The sequence below is a fragment of the Corvus moneduloides genome, chromosome 1 (assembly GCF_009650955.1).
Source record: "Corvus moneduloides isolate bCorMon1 chromosome 1, bCorMon1.pri, whole genome shotgun sequence".
Taxonomy (NCBI): domain Eukaryota; kingdom Metazoa; phylum Chordata; class Aves; order Passeriformes; family Corvidae; genus Corvus; species Corvus moneduloides.
The window spans coordinates 120,270,182-120,292,993 of record NC_045476.1 but is presented as its reverse complement, the minus strand read 5'-3'; the positions used below and the strand labels follow the sequence as shown (position 1 = coordinate 120,292,993).

The following is a 22,812-nucleotide window of genomic DNA, read 5'->3' as shown; positions in this document are numbered from 1 at the left end:
TTTCTTGGTAATTTTTTAGTAGAAATTGCAGAGGGAAATCAAACACTTCCCCTCTTCCCTTCTCATTCCCACTTGCTTAAAAATAATAGGATATAATAATAATAGTAATATTAATTAAAATTGAAATAGCCAATATGTTAAATCAGCATACCTACACATCTGTAACAATCAGCAGGGAGCAGGGTGGGAACAAGCACAAATCAGCTTAGGAAAACCTTCATAGTATGACTGCACAGCCATTCCTTCAGTACTTCTGATTTAACAAATACACAGTTTGGGGTTTTCTAACCCAAACTACATAGTTTATAGATTATAAAACCATGTTTACATTTTATCCATACTGCTTATATTAAAAGCAGAAGGCTGGGGTGCTGCTGTTAAGAAATGGTGAAAAGTCATAAATTAGTATAGAAAACATGAATTTTATCAAGAGATCCAAAACACTGGTTATATTTGCATTATCTCAACATCTTCCATTAAGTTATCCATTTATACAGTTTGTGTCTCATATAAATAATGTTTTTATATTTATCACTGTTTTAAAATAGTAAAGACTGAAAAACTTTATAGACCTGCTTGAATATGGAAATGCTACTTGAGAGCTGGGTTATGATTTGTATTTTAAAGAACAGAATTGACAGTACATAAACTTAGAGTTTACAAATTGAGCTGAAAGTATACATCCATTTAGTTAAAAAAAAAAGAAAAAAGAAAAAACCTAACAAAATTATAAACCACTATGACCACTATGATAGTAACACTATGGTAATGTAAGAAGGTATTTTGTGGGGAGTTTTTAAAGCATCAAGTATGTTATTTTTATACTTCCAGCATTACATCCTTCATACTTTAGTCCATGATCAGTTGGGTCTGCAACAGAAAAGGTACAGCACATTGTTTCAGGGAATAAGGCAATCAGCGTAACAGGGAACAGAGAAAACCATCTCCCGCAATTGTTTCAACAGAGAGAGTTAACACAGATGGATTAACAAGTTTCAAAGCTTTTTTTTTTAATTTATTATCATTATTATTAAATAAAGACTACAGACATTCACGTTCCTTCAATACCTCCCCACCTCAGAAATCTTTCAAGCTTCACAAAAGAGTTCTGAACATGTTATTTAGAAACACTGATGAGAAACATGTTTTGTCCCACTGCTTCACATCTACCTGGAATTTTACTCATATAAAAGACCAATAGTAGTTTTAAGTCATCCTTCTTTGGTACAGTAATGCATATGCAGACTTTCTCAGTACCAGTTTATTCCTCCTCTAGCAGTTGAAACTAGCCACACCAGGGCAATCTGGCTGACTTTTCATAAACTAGAAGCCAAAACTAAACAAGTAGTAGTCAGACATCCTGCCTCTGCTGCAGAACAATTATCTTGTGGCCTACTAAGTGTGCTTTCTGCATCAAAAGATACCATAAGAGAAGTGTAACAAATACTTTTAGGCCTTGAGTTATTGTCCCAAAAGCTACTAAATAGGAAATACATCTTCACAAACTCACCACATAAGTACCACGTAAAGCACAAACACTTGTCTATATTATACAGTTGTTAATCATTATAGATGATCAACTGTCATAATACATACTAGAATTTTTCTTTAGGTATCTCCTACAAACATTTAGGAGGAATGTGCATTATGCATATATTTGATAATGGCTGAAGGATTCACTGCTGACTCGGTCTTGCTTGATAAAAAGTATTCCCAGCTTGCATTCAGGAAGAGGAGAGCAATCAAGGCCAGTGTTAGGTTCACACCTTGCAATGTTTTCTGTACTTTATCTATGAGTAAGGCACATCATTTGTAATGTGGCTATTTCCATAGGCTTGCTCATTGTATCTTAAGGTTTAACAAAGTATGAATCATACCATCTTTGGCTTTTTTTCTTTGCTTCATAGAAAACGTATCCCTGCCTCCAACAACCAAAACACAAGAACTTTGGCAATGCTTCAGAGCACAAAGCTAGTTTAAATCTCAGCCGATGACCACTGACATGAAAAGAATTATATATTCAGAGCTCTTCCACTTTGTCACTCACTCAACTGGCTTCAAATGGTGCTCTGCTTTGCAAGGTGTTCAAATATGGGTTTGAAAAGAAAAAAAAAAATACACACTTGGTAACAATGGCAAATTCAAATCTTGCCAAAAGAACGTAACACAAATTAAATACTTGTGAGAGGAAAATTAAAAGTCTGTCATTAGGTTACCTAAGAGAGACTGTAAAAATATGAGAAAGCAAATTCGAAGAAAACACTGATCAGACATAGATACCTGTAAAACATAACGCTTTCTGAAGGAGAGCAAGCACAGTGCTTCAAAATCTTCTTCAGGTAGTAGAAGAGTTTCGAGGAGGCTCTCAACTTTATGCCGTAGTTGAAGACATTTTAAAATTTCGTAATTAATTACACTTCAGACTTGTCCCAGTGTGAGCAAAATGGAAAGCCAACACACCTAAGATCACTGCAGGAATATTTTTATAGTCATCCATATATTACATACTCCAAGCGTCAAGATCACGTCAACTCCCTCTAGCACTGGTTTTTCCTTCTGCAAAATGTATCTGTTTACAGCTGGATATGCAGATTCTCACCAATACAAATGGACAGGATTACAGGATCACCTCGCGCCACACACAACCATGCGAACAACAGGCCCTTCTTGATGCTCTGTGAATAAGCCAGTCTCTTAAATTATGTTACCAACCATATAATAGTCTACAAGCATTCTCTCAATAGTTTATGTTGAAATCTTCCCAAAAATTCACATTCCAGAACCATACAGTTCCATTATTTTAATTGATTAAATATAGATTAGCAGTGTTAGTGTAAGAAAGAAGATTTAATGGCATCAAAATCATTCAAATTAAATCAAGGAAAAAAAAACGTTGCAATGCACTTCAGCCAAACCATCACAAATGATATGTTATATAAAAATACACACACGAGGTAGCTGGCAGCTATAAATCCACCAATTCTGTAAGTGCCCAATTTGTCTAAAAAGTATAAATTGACAAATATCAATTAAACCTTTCCATTAAAAAAAAAAAAGAACACCTAGTTTATTGCTTTTGAAGGTACATTGTTTACATCAGAAACAGGCAAAGGCTTATCAAAGAAAGTTATCTAGCTGTTGATGGCTTTTGATTATATCCACTTTTTCAAAAGAACCACTAAATAAAACTTTGAATGCAAACAGCTGACTCACTCCCAGTGTTACATATTCTCACCAAAATGAACAAAGGTTTGCATTCTCCAAGGTGAAGGGCAGGGAAAGAAAGCGTAATATCCAAAAGAATCGCATTAACTACTTGCTTATGAGAAATCAGTAAAAGAAATAAAACCAGTGTTCCCACCAGACAGAATACATTGAAAAAACAGACTAAGGACTGCAGGAAAGGCAGAAAGCTTCTAGCTACAAACACAGCGGCATCACACCAAATGATTCATGTCAAGCAGAAGGAAATATGATGATCTGAAGCACAGGTGTACCTCTTCATAAAGCTTCCTGAAGTTTCTTTTTTGTGTGTTTCAGAAAAGGCAAAAGCGGAACAGACAAGAAAAAAAGTCAAGTAACATAAAAGAGGAAAAGATGCAAGAAAGCAAGACAAAGGACTGAGAAGTAGGACAGACTACAGCAATGTGATCTGAAAACTGCTTAGAGGTCAAGTAAGCAAAGTGAAAGGTATGCTCATTTCTCAAAAGAATCTGCAGGGGAACTAAAGGGAAGAAGGGTAGGCAAGGGGTTATTTTGTTTGTTTTTATTTTGGGGTTGGTTTGGTGTTCGGGGTTTTTTTAAAATATATTTATATACACACACACAGAGTGCAAGTTTGTCTAAAGAAGTGATACTACAGATGACAGAATTTACTCCCCTGCAACATATGGAATATCTTGACCTCTCAAGTAAACTAAGCATACAGAAGTGATAAGAACAAAAGGTGCATGTAACACCAGCAGCAATATTACGTTTGGCTTTCCACTACTTATGCCAGTTACTGTACATATATTACATGACTATTATAGAAATGGCACAGCCTCAGACACTTTCCACATTTTATTTACATTTTAAGACTAACTTTAATCTCAATCACATATCCATACATTTCCTTTGTTTCACTAAAACTTAAATGCATGGTTTATTAGAACAAAGACTGTAAACAAATATTTGCCATGTCCAATACATGTAACACAGGAGCTGCTTAACAGAAATTAATCCCCCCATTTTATAAATACAGGTATCAAAACAATCCTGAACATACTTTGTGACACTACTAGTAGTCGGCACCCACACCCTTGCAAAATTAAACAAGATGAGCAACGGTATTCACTGTACCTGCTACCTTAAAACAAATTTAACTGCAGCTCTTTTACTAAGCAAGATGGATAAAGCATGCCATTTATATTTTGCCTTCTCCAGAAATTATTTTCAGTAACATATATTATTCCACAGCAATCTGACACTTTCTGTCATGCTTTCATCTTGTAAAACCTGAATTCCAATTATAGGCTATTTCAGGCTTATGCTTAAATGACAGTGCCTCAATAAGAGAAAAAAAAAAAATTGTGCTGCCTTTTTCTCCCATAGTGCCTGAAAACATATTGGGCATACATATATTATATATATTCTTACAAATGTCCAGGTCATGTATACCAGCTGAAATTCTTTAATGTGTGGGTGTTTGCATTGTGAGATTTAATCAAGACATTAACATGAGTAGAAGGTTGTTGTTTTAAGACAGAAGTTTGAGAATCAGCTAAAATTAATTATTGTAAGTTTGTCCCTCTGGAGGTTGTGGAAGCTTCATATTTTCTTTGGACATCATTAGACGTCTTAGCTCTTGAAGTACAACTTTAATGCTATATGAATTTTGCCATTTTGCTAACACTGGTATGCTCCGTGCATCCACCTGGAAAAAGAAGAGAGAAGTCTAATTTATGATGGAACACAAAATCTCTACATGAATAACTGTTATCAACCTAATTGCTCTAAGAAACAGTCTAAGCATTCCCTGACACCTTCTCTGTGTTCCTAAAATATTTTAAGGAAAACAATCACATACTTACACACAGATACCGATTCTGCAATAAAATCCATGCAGGTGGACCCTTCCATCTGTGCTGCTACTTATATTAGTGGGAAGGAAAAGAGGAGGGGAGGAGGACATCAGCAAACTGTTCACTGCAAAACTGGAGCTGCTATCTCACAAAATTTATAGTTTTTTTCAAATTACCCCAAAAAAAGAAAAGTCATCACCTTCACTATGCTAATATATGCACCTGGGTGTTCCTCAGTTCTTTAAAAGAACCTGCCACACAAGAGTCCATAGAATACCTCTCCAAAGGAACATTTCCCTTATTATTTCTTTGCTACAAGTATTATTAGTGATTTCTTTCACATCCATGGTGCTTCTGATACATCTAGAGCCACTACATGCACTAAGAAATGTCTTGAAATACTGAAATAACTGATTTGTAATGCTTGGACATTTCTTAGTTCCTTGCATCCTTCTCACAGTAAGTCATCTTATGGAGCCGTGAAGATTACTGTACATCACTTACCAATTGGAATATGAACTGAAAGGAAAGGACATGGGACTTCTCCTATGCGTTTATAAAACCTGTGGGACAATTTACACAATTATATTATAACAGGAGGTTTCCATATGAAAGTCAGCAATTGAAAGTCATCCTGGGAATTGTTTTGGCAGCAGGTTAAGTCCCAGCCCCTGCACAGAGGAACTTAAGAGCACAGAGGGGCCTACAGCTGTGCAACTGCAAAGCAGGCCCTGGGGCAGGAATAGGGCTATTGTATGCTACTGGATTCCTTTGCTAGAGTAGCACGGGCAGCCCACATGGCTACAAGAGTGCTGGAAACTACTGTTTTCTGATTTAGGCAGCATAAAACATCAAGAAGTTTCTTATCCCATCTTAATTAGGGCAAGCTGAAAGAAAAAAACCTGGAATCAGAAATAAGAATATTAACACAGATGTTTTATTTCTAGATTATTTGAAGTGAGGCTGTCTATTTTCAGAACACCAGACGAGACTAAACCTTTTTGTAGGAGAAAACTGAGGCCAAGGTTTAACAACATGCTGGCTTGGGCAGCAGTACTACCCAAGAAACTTCTGCTCCCTCTCTTGTTCCTTTAACAGTGCTACTGCCTATCAGCTCAGGTAAACCACATACAGGGAAATATTTTCTGAACTGAACTGACAGAACCCACCCAGTTTAAAACAACACCTTCCAAAGAAGTCCCTAAGCAGGATCCTTGACCTTATTCGTAGCTCAGCACTATAAGCATTTCTTTTCACACAATTTGTCCTCAGAGTCAGGAACCCCTTAAAGTCAGCAGAGTTGCCAACGACAGTGTATCATCAAGCAACACTACAAAAGGCAGTCAGATTACTTAATAATTACAGCAAATGTTCAAAAAAAAGTAAAACAGCATCAAAAGAAAAGCTCTATTATGCAGCAACATCATGTAAGTTTAAAATACACGAGTGTATGAGCTAACACAGAAAGGTTTTGAAAGTTAGCACTGGTGAAATAATCACTGTCATTCCTGTACTATTACTACTTTTTTAAAGGTGTATTTGGGTAACGTGGTAAACAGGAGGCAAAATGGCTGGAAAGGAAGTTGCTCTGTGACTACAGAAACAAATATCTAACTTCAGTCAGGAAATTCTTTTCACACCATCTTCCTTCTCCATGCTCCTCCTCAATTTTGCCTTTGTCAGCTCCCTCAGGTCTGGATGTTTGCCTCACTTACAGCACACAGCAGCCAGTCACCACTGCTGTTCAAATAATGCAGTTCTACAAAGACTGGAACATGAGAGCTGATCACTTAAGAGAATCTCCTCCTGCTTTTCTTTTTTGCTGGGAATTTGCAACAAAAAACTCACAGACTGTAAACTCTGCTTTAACATTGCTATGAATGTTTTCTGACTAAAGACTGCTGCAACGTGACATTTTTGTTGCTTGTTTATCTCAAGTCTCTTTTCTGCAAGTCACCGACTTCTTTCATAACATCTTGCAGTGATGCCTTTTTCTGGTCTTAAAATCAAGAATCAAACACGGTTAGAAGGGAAAAAGGGATTTTACCTTGGTATTTATTTTAAGGATCCTTAGGTGCACCACGTCCAGGTCAAATGCACCAAAATGCACACCACAATGCCCACCCCCAAAAGATCTGGTATAACATTATAGGTCTTACTAATTAGCATACCTATCAAAAATTCCCCAATGAGAAGCTTGAATGAGCTCCCCTCCCCAAGGAACCTTCCCCTGCATGGTTCTATCTTAGTTTACAGAATGTGTTCTGGAGAGGACCTTAGGGTCTAGGGCACACTATCCTCTACCTACGAAGCTTCTAAAATGTTTAGTCTTCTAGCTGAACAAGCAAGTCCAAGAATGTAGGCAAAAAGCATTAAGAATACAGAAGCTGTAAGAAAGTATAACAGGGGTATAAAAGAAAAGGCAAAAATCTTCATGGCATCAGCAGCAGTAAAGATTTTGGCTCAGGTTCTGTTGTCTATGTTGCAGAATTGATTTCCAAGTTAGTGCATAGTAAACTCACTTTATGAAGAGCAATGAGAAGACAGTTAAAGACATTTAAGAGAGTAACACAAACTATGTTCAAATCATACAAAAGCATTAGATAATATTCAAATGTGCACCCTGGAACACAGAGGGAGACATTTCAAGGTCACATAAAAGCTAATAAAGCTGCAAACTACAATCTGAAGACTATTTTATTTAGACTATTTTATTGGGGGGGTACACCACTGTGGAACCTTGAACAATACCAAGAGAAGCAATATATATAATGCATCATCTTTTTCTAAACAGTTGAAAATAAAACAAATTATTTTACACAGTGATGCAAAGTATACAGTGTTTATAATGTTCCTAGTAACTTCAACAAGTAGCAAGGTCTACAGCAAACATACTCAAAGCAGTAACTGGACAGCAGCTTACAGATTTATAGCTGAGACTCCCAAGTGGTTTAAAGGAAACAAGTACTAAATGTAAATGGTATCTAAATGAACAGAAGTGATTGCAAATCCTGCAAGATAGACTGCTGAGGAGCACTATCACAGATGCAAAAATCAGACAACCTTAAAAGACAATGGGAAAGCAAACAGCACATCAGAATGCAACCTGGGTTTTATCAATATGGGATACATAAGTCTCCAAGAGAAAAAACGCTGTAGCACCAGGAATGATAATTTACAGTTTTAGAACAGTGATGCCATTAGCACATAAAGGCGTTTTGTCCAGCTCTACACAAGTACTTGGACTAATTTTTCTGACCTTAGTAATCTAATTCTGTATACAAATACAGCAGCTCCATAGATAAATTAAAAAGAACAAACCCGCAAAAAACTAACTTGGAGATAAGAAAAGAAAGACAATTTAACAGGGTGCCTCAGAGCACCTAAATCTTCTGAGATAAAATACTCCTGAACTAGTTCTCTCCTTTCCTGCACTAAATTTACCAAACAGTGATTCCTGAAGATACGCTGCTGGCAGAAAAGTTACTTACAAACTCCTCTCTCAGAGAATAATCAAACAAAAAGTCAATAAAATTGTATCTGTCAGTACTGATAAATTCATTACACACGCGCACTTTTCATGAAAAGTGTAAAAGGATTTTTAAGTCAAGAAAGCTGAGAACCACTGCCCACAGGGCAGTATGAGACTAGTTTCCTTAGATCCCTAGTAACTGCACTTGTCCATCTTTCCCCTCCACCACTCACACTCTAACTCAACAGAAATTACCACCTTCTAACACTCCCAGTGTGGGCCCTACTTTTCCACAGATGTTAACTGGCACACATCTCCTGCAAAGCCTACCTTAACAACATTAAAATATTTTGAGTATAACCTGCTAAGATACACAATTTCAGCTGCTGTTTGCCTCAGGTCTCTTTTTGGCAAGTCACCAACTTCTTCCTGACATCTATAAGCAATGTGACCAAAAGCTGGCCACATGTCAAAAACCAGGGTGCCTGCAGAAGCACGGATAGTAGAAGATATCTGCAGATGAAACCCTGCCATTAATTCAAAGAATGCAGCCAACCACTTATGATCTATTAAATGAAAGATGACCAGAAAGTGGGAGAACAGCTTGGAAGAAACACGAAGGAAACTATCAGGAAGCAGCAATATTAACTGCTCCAGGATGCTGAACATGCCCCCGCAGTTTATCTCACAGCTTCTCTAACAAGCACAAAGACAAGATAAAATGCAAGACACCGTGACAATGGCTACATTAAAAATTACATAATAAATGTGTTTTAAATTCATTACTTATGAAAATTCTTTTCATTAAAAATACTATTTAGTCCTATTTAAATCCATTAAAAAAGAAGTTATGCATTTGCATAGTGAATCCTTCATAAGATACACAAGTTTATCTTTTGGGGGGAAAAAGTAATGACGGTTTTATGTAAGAATATTAACTGTTTAAAATCAATTTTTCCTGTTGCAATGACTCAATTTGAACAGTGCTTTTAAAATGACCAGGCAGATTTCCTGTCACAGCAGTCACCTTGTTCCTCAGCAAGCTGAGGGAGTGTAGACTTTTCCAAACAAAAGCTCAAGCTGACCGGCTTCAGTAAACACAAGCGTTCAGGCTCTGCTAGTCCGAGGTCCTGCTTCTGAAAACCAACACCTATACCTTGAGGTATGCAGAGATGAAGCCATGAGAGCATACTTCTTCAGTGAATCACAATAGTACAGGTTCCTACGGTACTAGGAAGAGGTATGAAAATTGTCTTCCAAACATACCTTAAGCAGCTTTTGCTTCTCACACCTTCTGAACAAACACATACCTTTAGACAACAAGCCACAGTTGTGATTAAGTGCATGAGCCAATTTGCAGTAGCAATTTTAACAGGCTCTTCAGGTAGAGTAACATTGTTAGCTACATAAAAGTATTTTCAGAGTCATTTTAGATTATTTCTGAAGCATTAGTGCACTGGTTTTGGACAACCAACCTGAACACTACTCTACAACCCAAAAAAAGTGCAAAAGAACCCCTGAGAACCTCTCCCTCTGCTACTGTCATTGAGACACTTGAGCTTCACATTTCAGGAGTGTTAATTACAGAAATGCAAGTCCACCTTTCTTTTAAATCTTACAAATTATTTAAAATCCAAAGATGCTGATGCACCTTTAGATATTACCTTAACCCAATTAGTCTGCATTCACTGAAGACAAACGTACACACAAACGTGATTGTGCTTCCTGCTGATATATGCATGAACCACTGTAAATGCAAGACAGCTCACACCTCCTCCCATTGAGCAACCAAGCACCTCCCTTGCTCACAGTACTTCAGTACCCAGTGAACAACAGAGTAACAAATTTGCCCGAGCTGCTGCCATGGCTTATATCTCTGAACTCATCCCACTCTAACTGCGGGATCAGTGAAAGCAACTTACTGCAAATTGATCTTTGAAATGAAAGTGAATACCATCTGAATCTATTAAGACCGAAGCTCAGAATCACCTCGAATTTGAATAAATCCAGTATAAACGAAACAAGAGTATAAATACACCAGTTCATTACAGGTGAATTAATACATCCAGAGTGAGTCTCATCAGAAATAACCTCCATTTTTACTCAATGGAAACATCAGAAAGAGTTTGTAATATTCCTGCTACAATATGAAACTAATCCCCTTTTATAAAAGTATTATGAGGGAAATACCTACACACAGCTTAAACACTTGCTGTTTTCCTGCTCAAAACTAAAACCTTCATCTTCATTTGAAAGAAACAACTGTGTCAATATTATAAATAATGCTCGTCTTATTGGTAAGCCACAAAAAGCCACAAAGATTTGAAGTAGTACGCCACCAAAACTCAATTTACATCTGTATTTGTATTATAAAAATTAAATGCAAAAGCTCTGTCCAACATGCATATTCCTCACCTGATTTTCACAGAATTATTTTTTAGTATAAATTAACAACATGGTTGATCTTACCATTTCAACTTACCATTCCATTGGAATTATTTATTCCATTCATATTAATTTTAGTTACAAATCTAACTGTAGGAGGTGCTTCTGGATATTTAGGTCCACACTCTACTTTCAGACTGTATATTCTGTTTTCATAGTTTGTCTAGAAAGCAAAAAGACAGACTAATGCATTTCACTGAAAGCTAAATATTAATAAATCTTTTAAAAGCAGAGCAAAGGCAAGAGGAACAACAATTAAGAAATATGAAATAAATATAATTTTTTTAATATTGTGTACCAACTGAAGGTCTTGGATTACTGACCAATTTCCACTGTTTTCGTTATATTGATTACTTCATAATTATGCATAAATTACACTGCTTATTGACTATGCCATACACAAGTTTTAACACAATTCTTTTTTTAATTCACATTTGCTCTCATCCTTTCTATCTGCCTGCATCCTCAAAACAACAGTGGCACAGTACAGGAGTAAGAGAAATCAATTAGCTTTAGGAAAATTACCACCTTCCCCTATAATGAAATACCTAACACTGTAAAAAAATTGAAAATGGACAAAGATGAAGATGCCAGTAACTCAACAGTTAAGATACAAGCAAAAACAAAATAAAAATAGGACCTACAAAAGAAATATATTCTGGAAGTAGTTAGCACTACAGAAAATACCTGCAATTTCTGCAGCTGAGAATTACTTGGTTTACTGGAGGATTTATGGGCTTGGACAGTAAAGCGACTGCTAGTTTGCAGATGTCATTCCAAAGTGACCATGGAAGAGAATTCTAAGTGCAAGTATACTTTGAGAAAGTTAAAGGCCAGATAAAAGTCATCTTGTCCTGCTACAGGTAACATAGCTGGTACCGCAGGCAACAAAATACACTAACAAAAATTCTCATTATTCATTCAGCCAAAACAATTTACTTCCCCAGAGAAGGATGCTGTCAGTTATAGTGAAAATACGCCAAAATGTATATAACTCTGCTCACAACTCAGGAAAATCCCAAGAACAGCACTAATTCCCATTCCCTTATTCTTATCCAGGTGGCTTCTCAATTTTGCTCAGTTTATCAAGTCATTGTTTTACTGCAAGCCAAGCGTCCCTGGCCAGCTTCCCAAAAAAACTAAAATCCCATTTTCTGGAAGTCAGAAAAATGTTTCCTTTAACCCAAAACAAATCTTACTCTCCTCTCTCTCTAGTGGGTCACCTTTCAAATGAAGAAAAAAAAAAAAACCTGGTAAGCAATTTTTTGCACAGCTCTAGGGAAGCCACATGTGAACTTCACAGACAGTATTAGCAACTTTCTCTATGTTTTTCCTAACTGCACCATCTACATAACTCAGTCAATTCCAAAACACACTCATCTTCTACAGACCCTGAAACTAGATATGCAATTCTTCTCAAGGTGCTGCCACTGGCTTGGGAGCTAGCTGGTGGCTTCCACTTTCTACAGCCCCTACATATTGCAAGTCATTCTATCTGCAAGACTGCATGTCCCTGAAATGGCACAAGACATATTATTTGCATGCACTCTTTATCATAAAGAAAATAAAATTACAGAACTACAAATTGACCAGGACTAAAAGTGTATCCCATGCCGGGTTGAGTACTTTTATTATTTTTTTTAAAACACATGGGACCTTACATAGTAGTATTGTAAGTATAGTATTAAACACATCATAATCTCTTTTCAAAGGTGTAGTAGTCCACCTTAGGTTGAACAAGAAAGCAGTCATAGACAGTTCTGGTGGGCTTTTGGAGAGCCAGGGAGACCCTATGACAGCTAGGTCAAATTTTCAAGTTTTTATCCCAACACATTAGACTACAAACTTTCTTCAAAGTGTACGCAAACACTGATTCCACAGAAGCTAGTATCTCAAGCATACAGTCATCATATTTTAAACCTGCCCTCTCCCAACTGCACCCAAATCTGAGGAGCTCAGCAAAGTCATTCAGGTGCTCAAAGCAGCCTACTGCAAGTTGCAACGGATTTCCAAAAGAAGCTTGAATTACACTGACTCTATCTCTGGAACTCTGCTGCTTTGCAAGACATTATCTGCACTGAGGCAGAGTTCTGATGTCTGTCTTGGACAGTTCATTCCATAAGCCCTGCAGCACCAAGGGACATACAAGATAGTTCCCATTCTAGCAGTGAAAGCCATGTGCTAACTTAGGGCTACTTCGATAGCTTCATTTAAAGGTCTCAGTTACACACTGATCTTTTGCATCATACTGTAACTTATGAGAAAGTGTGCAGTAACTTAAGTACAGATGTCTCCACTCATATCTGATGTGCCTGATACACACAAGAGGTGATTACTTGTCTTGCAGGTTGTATCAGGCTAAATGACATTCTATAGTACTTCAAAGGTCAGGATTGAGATAACTAAAAGCTGCTTAGTCTTTAAGCACAATTCAACTGAAATTCTGAAAGTGTTATACTGAAAGACTATTTGAAAGAACTTGTGGAAGTTGAAAATAAATTGCCAGTTTACTACAAAACTGAAATTGCCAAGCACATATGATAAAATGGGGAAAGACAGTTACCTGTTTATTTTTACTATCAGTGTATACTTATGTGCAGTGACAGTGGAAATACAGAATGAATATACTCATAACTCAGTAAAATACACCTCAGATCACACCTGGCTTTTACACACAGCTGCAGAAACAGGGGAACCTAAACTGAAACACTTAGACGCCAGAAAGTGAGGAATTATACACTATTTCTACAATTTCATGCACTGAATTTTAACTAATTCCTTTACACTGTAGAACACTAACATATTTTAGCATTTTGTATTGCCTAAAAACCTAACAAAAATGTTTTAATTCATCACACTTACCCTTGGTGGCCCAATAATCATTCCTGTCCATCTGGTAAGTGTCATATCTTCATCATCTTCAAGGCCCCAGCTTACTGTACCATCACCTACTCCCTTCTGCCCTTCTTCAAGTTCTTCCAACAAGCGAAAATTACGAGGTACTTTAACTAGAGAAAATGGAATAGTGTAATTAATACTGCTCACATTAAGGAAAAGGTAAACAAATTCATTGTTTTTATATGTTACACACTGGCAAGTGCTGAATGTATTTTCCAAGTTAAACAAATATTGCCTGAATGAATTTATTTAGCAGTCTAATTGCTTTGAAGCAACTAACTGCTTCACTGGAAGTTAATTACTACCAAGTAATACCAATACAAGCCATAAAATATAAAAATAGGACAGCTCTCTTTAGTCCAAGATAGCTTAACTCAGATTCTCTTTCCCAAGCACAATACTGTTTAGATCCAGTACATTTCAAAATCAACTGACCGTCTGTCAAGTTCTAATCAAGCAGAATCCACATAAAATCAATATGGCAAATTTACGCCAAAACATAATTAAAGAATGTAACATTTAACACAGATTATCCTAATAAATGTAAACTGTAAGGCTGAAATATTTTCACTTGATTTCACTTGTTTTTAAAAAACCCAACAAAAGACTAATATCTGAAAACAAATTGAAAATTAAGTCTTTTTTAATCTAGTGATTAATACTGCTACTTGCCAGAGGAGAGAAAATAACACAGAAGCATTGATTAAATTGTTAAAGAGAGATAAAGACATATTCACAACAGAATATGAAGATGCCTTTAGAGAGCACCAACTAATAGTCACTAACTGAACTATAATTACTGGATTTTTATTATTATGGATGAAAACAGGCAGATATTGATAGATATTAAACAACTGGATTCTTAATTCCTTTACAGTATAGAAGCTACAATGGTACTTCAGCACTGATGAAGAAAGCTAATTAACACTTGTGCACACAATCATGGAATGCTTTTATTTTTAAATAAAATATGCACAATGATGTAGTAACAATATTATAATACCATAAAGTTTCCATTTACTTATAGCTGCTTATTGTTACGTATTTTTTCTTATAGCTTCTTACAACTATAGTATATTCCATGATTTTCATTAAAAATCCTTTCCTGTACTGTAAGAATCCAGGTGCTCCATAAAACTAAAACTTAAGACTGGGCACACATGATGTTATTAGCAAGTTTGAAAAAGATGAGGGTCAAATAAAACCATTTTTCATATCAGTTATTCAGTCACTGAAATTTCAGGTTTTACATTACATTAGTCTGTACTCTGTCAGGGTCCCTTCCCCCCACCATGTGGTCCTGGGAGAGGGGCCCTGGGGGGGAGAAGCGGCGTTTCCCTGCTCCTGCTCAGCCTCGTTCCCCACTGGTTGGTTTGTGTTCCCCTGCACAGGCAAAGACCCTCGGGTCCCGTGATTGCCTCAGTTCCTGAGCAGAGCCCCGGCCATGCGGCTGGGGAAATAAACATCTCTGAAACAGCTATCAAGAATCTGTCCATATATATTTCTTTTCCACAGGCCTCGTTGTCTGATACACGTGTTGCAGTATCCCCACTGTGACAGTACTCCAAGCAGTCTCCATGCAAGAAACAAAGAGCTTTATATAATATACAGTAACAATATACAATATTATTATTTAGTCAGTATGCAAATATATGGACCAGTATAGATACATATACCTTTTAGTAACTCTTCAACTAGCTTATCTTGCAGAACTGTAACCTCTCTTAAACAGTGTTTAAAACTTTTTTTTTCAGTAACACACACTAAGGAGAGGCTTCCGAAAATTGCAGAAACTATGGTCTCCAAGTCCTCCAAATTCCCAGGGAAAAGCATTAAGAGTACAGTATCAGAACAGTGCAAGGAAATTAAGTCATTCATGTAAGGCCTCACCTTCCTTCCTTCCTTGGTACTGCCGCTCATCTGAGCCCATAATGAGCTACTTCAGCTTGCTAACGGAGCAGAAAATTACACATTTTGGCCAGTCTTCTGACAGCTTAACAAACCAGCCCAGCCAGCACACGTACTATTACCCAAAAGCACCAGCAGAGTACATCAAGAAGTAGATCATTTCTCAGTATTTCTGCATAGATCCTTTTATAAAGCTTCACTGAAATGCATTTGCCCATTCCTCTGGTCCCATCCTGATTTGTGATTAACATTATGACAGTACATTTACATATCTAATTCAGACTAGAGATGAGAAATTACAATCACACTTCAATCACATTATAGAGCACAAAGTTTTCACTTTTACTCCAGATTCATACATGTTCTGGAGTTGAGTGTGCCAGTAAAAATAAAAAATAAACTAGAATGATCAACTTCTACTTTGCATCACATGACTGAATAGATTCTGACTGGTATGTGCAGTCTCAAATTAAAAAAACCCACAACAACCTCCACCCACAAACCCCATGTACTTTAGCATTCACACATTACTTGAGACTTTCCCAGTATCTTAAATCCACCATTTCTCAGAAGTCCTGCTCTGACTGCAGAACTTCTGAATCACAGTTTAGCTCTTTAAAAAGAACATAAAAGATGGTACCAAACAGGCTTTAAGTTTATTTCTGATCATGTGCTATCACCTTTCAGTACAGCTGAGATGACCCAACTGCTCATTGTCCAGATGTTCCATGCCTTCTCCCAGAACTCTGTTTCTCTTGCAATAACCAGGCTCCTCTATTAGACAAATTGTCACACTAATTTAGCAAAAAAGCTGGTTTTCCTTCAGGCAAAAATCAAATCCAACCAGTTAATCAACTGAATTGACTCAGGAAAAAAGAACAACAAATGCCAGAGCTGACTGCTCTGTCTCTCAGTGCCTTCCTTTGCAAAATCATGGGTGTGAGGATAAAGGAGCTTTTTGTGACAAAAAGCCACTGCACTGACTCAGCTGTATCATAAAATTGTACTCAACACATTAAACTGCAGGAGATGACACTAGAAAATAACAACCCCTTGTGATGAACTGACCTGTGTTCATCACATTTTTTCCATTACATTATGTGTGCTCACTGGTTCCCATAACTGCCCAAGGGGAGCAGTGAAGGACTTGGGAAACCTCCAGAACATCTCCAGAAAATAATTTAGATGTGCTCTGAAAGAGACAAAAACATCTGAGAGCAAGTGCCAGGTTTCCCACACTAACATTCTTGTCAGTGATAGAACTAAGTAGCAAAACACTTTTCTGAAGTTAAAAATAAGAGTAAAAAAAAACCTTGTGTTAAAAAAAAATACACAAAAACCCCAACAAAAAACTCAACACACATGCACACAAAACCCTGTCAACATCAACAAAACTCTCCCCCTCCAAACCCACTAAACTGTTTCTATGTCCCTGGCATATAGGATTAATGTTTTATCATCAATACTTCCAATTTAACTGAAGTAATTACTGAATGTTTTAATAGAAAACCATTATTGCTAGATTTCTGACAGGTGACATGGAATACTTAAACAGAGGGGATGTAAAAAAAAACCAAACAAAAAACAAACAACCAAACCAACGAAAAACAAGCCCTTATTATAATTTATAATTACAGTATTAGAAACTTCCAGAAAACTAACTCAAATTAAGTATTGTCTTGAGCATCCACTCATGCCCTTGTGCACACTATTACACTCTACATGCTTGTTTTGATCGTGCTATAACCTTCACACAAAACAAATTTACCTAGCTTGAAGAATGGAACACATGTGCAACATTGTGCCATCTTTCCAGTAAAAAACAACAAGAACTTCTGTCTAGAAGTCCAGTCAAGGATGATCTGGATTTTCCGGAAATTAAGTTTGCTCCTAGTATAAATAGAAAGTTAAAAAATTCTTTTTCTTCTCACTATTTCACATATTTCAGAAGGCACACTCTAAACTGCATGTTAATAGTGCATATATAACTCACAGTTTTGTCTCTAATCCAGACAATGCAATTCATCAAATATTTGCTAAGAGCTTTGAAATATTCCTGACTGAATTTGAGTAAGAATCCTTATTTCATTTACAGAATTTGGGCAATGAAACAACATCTTTCTGTTCTCATGTGCAGGTCACTAGCAGTATGAAATCACAGAAACCAGCACCATTCTTGCGCTGACCTACCAGACCTCAGGTGTTCTCCCCAATGCCACTTGCTGATGGGACCACTGAGCAGCTTCACACGGGCACAGACAGGTTGGGTTTACTCTCTGTAAAAGGCACGCCTCAGCTAAAAGCTCACATTTCCAAGTGAAGGGGATTAAAGCTGTCGATTTTATCACTGGCAGAGCTATAGGAGTGGTAAATTCCCCTCAGCAGGCTGTGCTTTACAGCTCAGTACAATACTGCATCCAGCACAGCTCTTTAGCAGGACTAAAGCTCTGCATGTGAAAACATACTTGGGTTCATCCAGATTAAGAAAACAAAAAGCGAAAGCAACACCCCCCACCCAGCCTCTCTTCATTTTATCTGCGAAGTTCACCTCACTGTGGATTTTACTGACAAATAGCCTCCTGACAACCCTGCCCACAAACTGTCACAGAAACTGCCAAACAACTTTTTACCAAATTCTCACAAACAGCTGAACTAAGTATATTTCACTTAAACAAGCAAAACATCACTCATGCGTACATATACCAACAGTTTTTAATTTAAAAATTTCATCATGAAACTGGACTACAGAAATCCGTGAAATTATCAGTGAATTTAATACCTTGGAATTAGAAGAGAATGAAAGAAGTCTCAATAAATAAAGCCCTTAATTTAAGCATGAGGGTCTACTTTCATATATATGGAGCTACTTCAGACATTACATTCTAAATCTCCTTAGAAATAAGAAACACACTACCACAAAGGACAAGTCAGGAAAAAAGTTATAGCTATGCTTTTATCCAGAATCTGCATAACCTGGGAAAAAAAAAAATCAGGGAACAAAATAAAAAGGAATCTTCCGTGTCCATTAGTAGCACCAACAACTTTCACTGGAGTAACAAATGAGAATTGCCTGGATGGACCTGTTCTTGCTAGTGTGTTGACACAGTTCCACAGTTGGCCATGTCATGTCACCCAGTGATATGGGGATTTAATCAGCAGCATCAAGACAGAACACACAAGCATACTTATGTGAACTTATGTCAGATTTGACAGAGCTCACTGAATACATTAAATCACATTTTTAAACAATTCACATGGACACACTCCTGCAAATAGAATCGGCAGACCAAGCTCCTCACACATCAAATGATTCTTTGCTGTGTAACAGGCAAGAGTGGGATAACCTACACTCTGCTCTTCTCCCTGCAGGTTATAAAAGGGAACCATAACCCAAATTTTTCATAGATTGGCTCAGAGCCTAAAGTGTGAAATTTTCTGTTACACCCAAAACTATGTTTTTTAGAGTAATTGTCCATAACAATATCCACACCCACATTCGGTTTCTCTTAAGATCTCCCCCAGCTCTTGACTTCAATCACTCCTGAAAGTTACATCAGTACCAGGACCATTTTATCATAGTTAAACCAGCACACCCCACACCACCAACACTCCAAAAGACAGCTCCATAAACAAATCCTGATAAGGACACAAGAACAAGTTATATCAAAAAATCATACGTTAACAAAGTTAGGATACTGTCAGGGACGCTATTCTTCCTGATTGAGATAGCTATGTCAGGGAAACACTGTAGTATGAACAATTTTGAATATATGAGTTAGCTCTTGCCCACTGACTTCCAACAAAACAGAAATTCAAAAGTATGTTCAGCTTGGTAACAAAAAGAAAAACCTCTCAAACCCCATTTATCAGCTTCAGGCTCGCAGCGAAGTAAGTATTTCCTAAGGACAGGGAAACAGGGGAAGCATGTCAGTCTTGCAAATTTCCACCCATAATACAATTTCTCCTGGGGCAGGGAGAGGAAAAAAAAAATACACAGAGAAACACAGAGAAAACAACTTCTTCCTTTCAGTTTCTGAACAATTCATCTTGCTCTGGACAAAATGAAGTAAAAACCTGAAATGCTGTACTAACAACAGTCCACACACCCACAAAAAGAACATAAAATTACAAAAGCCTCAAATAGGCCCTGAAATGGCCAATACATTAAAAACAAAACAAACAAAAAAAATAAGGAGAGAGGGAAGAGGGCCAGGGCATGTGCAATACTAACACATTCTATTTTGGGCTGCAGAAGATATTCCTCTGAAAAAAGCTTTTTTTTTGTAAACTTGATGTGTATTCTTGTTTGCCAGTTACCCTGCTCACATCACATACTCTTAGACCTAGTAAATATTCTAAAAATACATGCAAGAAAAGCCTTACTATCGGGAACCTACTATCAAGAAATATTACCAGGTGTACCATAATGATATTGCAGTTATCTGAGGTTGATCACAGTAACCAGGCTCCAAAACCCTGAAATATTTCTAGTAACCTGCCTAGTTACTACAACAACCAAGTTGGACATGGCAGTTTAGTCTACAATAGAACTCCACTGCTGGCATTAGTAGTGGAATGCAGCAATTCAATAATGGACTTTGCCACTCTTGTTGCTCTTGTTTTAAAATCAAGTATGTTACTACACACACAGTAAAAATCACTGTTTCCAATAACCAAGACAACATTATTCTTATTCAAGGTAAATAGACATTTGCAACTGCTTTCCAGGAAAGTTTCAATACATTTCAGTAAAATTCAAGTTCATAATTTTTCAAATCAGTCATATTCTTAAAGCTGCACTTACTCTATGCTATTTTTCTCTACTTTCCTCCAGCAAGTATGTCCCAAAGCACTGAAATACGAGCAACAGAAGATTCTGCATCAACAGTTTTGAGTTTAAATTGGGAAAGTTCTGTATTATATTAACTCAAATGGTGAAACCAAAGTATTTAGCAGCAATAGGTGGCCCATGCACATTGATTAGGATGAGGCATAAGGTACTAATCAAGACTGCACCTCACAGAGCTGTAAGCAGTACCAGTTTAGGTTAGTCTTAATGATTTTGCAGATTTAACTATGCTTACCTGTGGAAATTTTCTAAGAATCTAAGTTCAAGAAGAAAAACAAGTTTGACATAATCAAATAAAACTTCATTTCCATGTAGAAAGAAATTATTCATCCCAAAAGAAAGAAACACGACAAGTAACTTGAAGAATTAATAAGAGAAGAGATGAGTAGAAGGTAAGACTCCACAGCTCAAGTAAGCAAATGTACATCAATGAACACTATAGAGCAAGTGGCCATTTATTCACTGTGTTCAATGCTCACTGTAATTCAGAGCCAGTTTTGCTACAATATGGAACAGCTATGAACTGGTAAGAACTAAATGGGTTATTGCACTTCTCTGCAGGACTAAAACCATATACACATATATATCTATATATGGATATATATGGCTATATTTATATAAAAGACTATGTAGGAGCCCTGTAACTGGTAAACCTCTTTTTCCTCTTATAATATTTGAAATTAAGTAAGTTGAAAGCACACAGGATGGAAGACTTCAAGGAAGAGGTACAATTCTAGGAAACACATTGAAGTTAAAGAATGCATTTCATCAGGTTTTTGGGGTTTGCTTTTTTCATATGAAGATATGTCACTTGCTGAGAAACATTTCTCAGCATGAGCCAATCAAGAGTCACAGCAGTGTGAAAGCTATAACCCTTTATCTTAAAACCTAATTTTTGGTTAAAGCTAAGTAAAGTAATATTTGTTTTCAGAATTATATTGGTGAAAATTTCTATTTATTTCACCTAAGTGAAATCTTACATTTGCTAGTATCTTAATAGACACAGTCCAGACCTAAAGTTAGGCTGCATGAAAATAACTTTCATAGGAATTTCCTTTATATTTGAGTCCAGCCACAGCCATAAAAGTTCTAAATATGGCTCATATTAAGAAGGCAGCTAATGAGAAACTGTTAATACAGCAGAAGTCTTGGTCATTTACTGCAACTCAGCATTCAGATTTTGATGGAGGGGAAAAGGGCTGGACAAGTATAGAGGTATTTATTTCTTTAGGGTAGGGCACTAACTTTAATTTAAAAAAAAAACCAAACCAAAACAGTAAAGACAACATAGATTTACAGAAGCAGGGTTTTTTCACCTGGCTTTCCACTTCATATGCATATTCATAACATTAAGACACTATCAACTATCTACTAGTGATAATAATTGAAAATGATAAATTCTGAACAGAACAACGTTTTCAGTAGTAGCTTTAGTTTCACTGGGGTGGGAAGGGAAGAAATTAATTTCTAGAGAACTAGCCATTAGTAGCTGGATTGTCAGACACATACCTGATTTACAAACACGTTAAAATGGCTTAAACCACAAATCTTGATGCTGGAGTAAGAAATCTCAGCGGATCAAAACTGCAAAAGCAACATCAATTTATTCAATATGTTTCAGTTGCTGATGGTTTCACACCAAGAATGACAAGACCTCAAACTTGACTTCTCCAGCAGAGTGCACATTCCAAATACAAAACTTCTTAGGGAAAAGTTTGTACAATTTGAGATTTTCTAATTATGTTTTTAAGTGTGATAGATTACTAGCAAAACAAATTGCTACATTAACAAGGCATCTTCACCTAAGTCTTCCCTTCTTTTATATTGCCTCCAGAGTAACCAGAAGGAAGTGAGTTAACTCCTTCTGGTAACTTTGATATCTACCAATTCTGTTCCATAATCCATTGGATTATTTACTGAAGGCAGCCCTGTGGACACGACTCTTCCTGTGACAGTCAATGTCCCCCAGGAAAACATATCATACCTGTTCAGTTTTTATTCACTTCTAACCATGCTCATGGCCCGTCCTCTCTTCCCCTTTCCCCTTATACACCTTTCTCAGAGGAGCAGCAGATGGGGATGCAGCTGCCATTAACCACCTGATTCATCAGAGCTGTTCTACTCTCTGAACAGCACCCATGGAGGAGCCAATCTCTCAAAAATTCCATCAAGTTTTT

At 36.9% G+C, this 22,812-nt stretch overlaps 1 protein-coding gene across 3 annotated transcripts in view; it reads right to left on the bottom strand.

The window, feature by feature from the left end:
• Positions 1-2,788: 2,788 nt before the first annotated feature.
• UBE2V2 (ubiquitin conjugating enzyme E2 V2) overlaps positions 2,789-22,812 on the bottom strand; it is a 37,731-nt gene continuing 17,707 nt past the window's right edge. The window contains exons 2-5 of one of the 3 annotated variants that reach the window (XM_032124914.1): positions 22,145-22,219; positions 13,843-13,988; positions 11,018-11,143; positions 2,789-4,915 (exon numbers count right to left, since the gene is read on the bottom strand). In XM_032124914.1, coding sequence (XP_031980805.1) covers positions 4,769-4,915; positions 11,018-11,143; positions 13,843-13,887 — 318 coding nt within the window. In that variant the 5' untranslated portion in view covers positions 13,888-13,988; positions 22,145-22,219 and the 3' untranslated portion in view covers positions 2,789-4,768. The remainder of the gene's footprint in view (positions 4,916-11,017; positions 11,144-13,842; positions 13,989-22,144; positions 22,220-22,812) is intronic. The other 2 variants (XM_032124897.1, XM_032124906.1) reach the window with 2 other exon arrangements.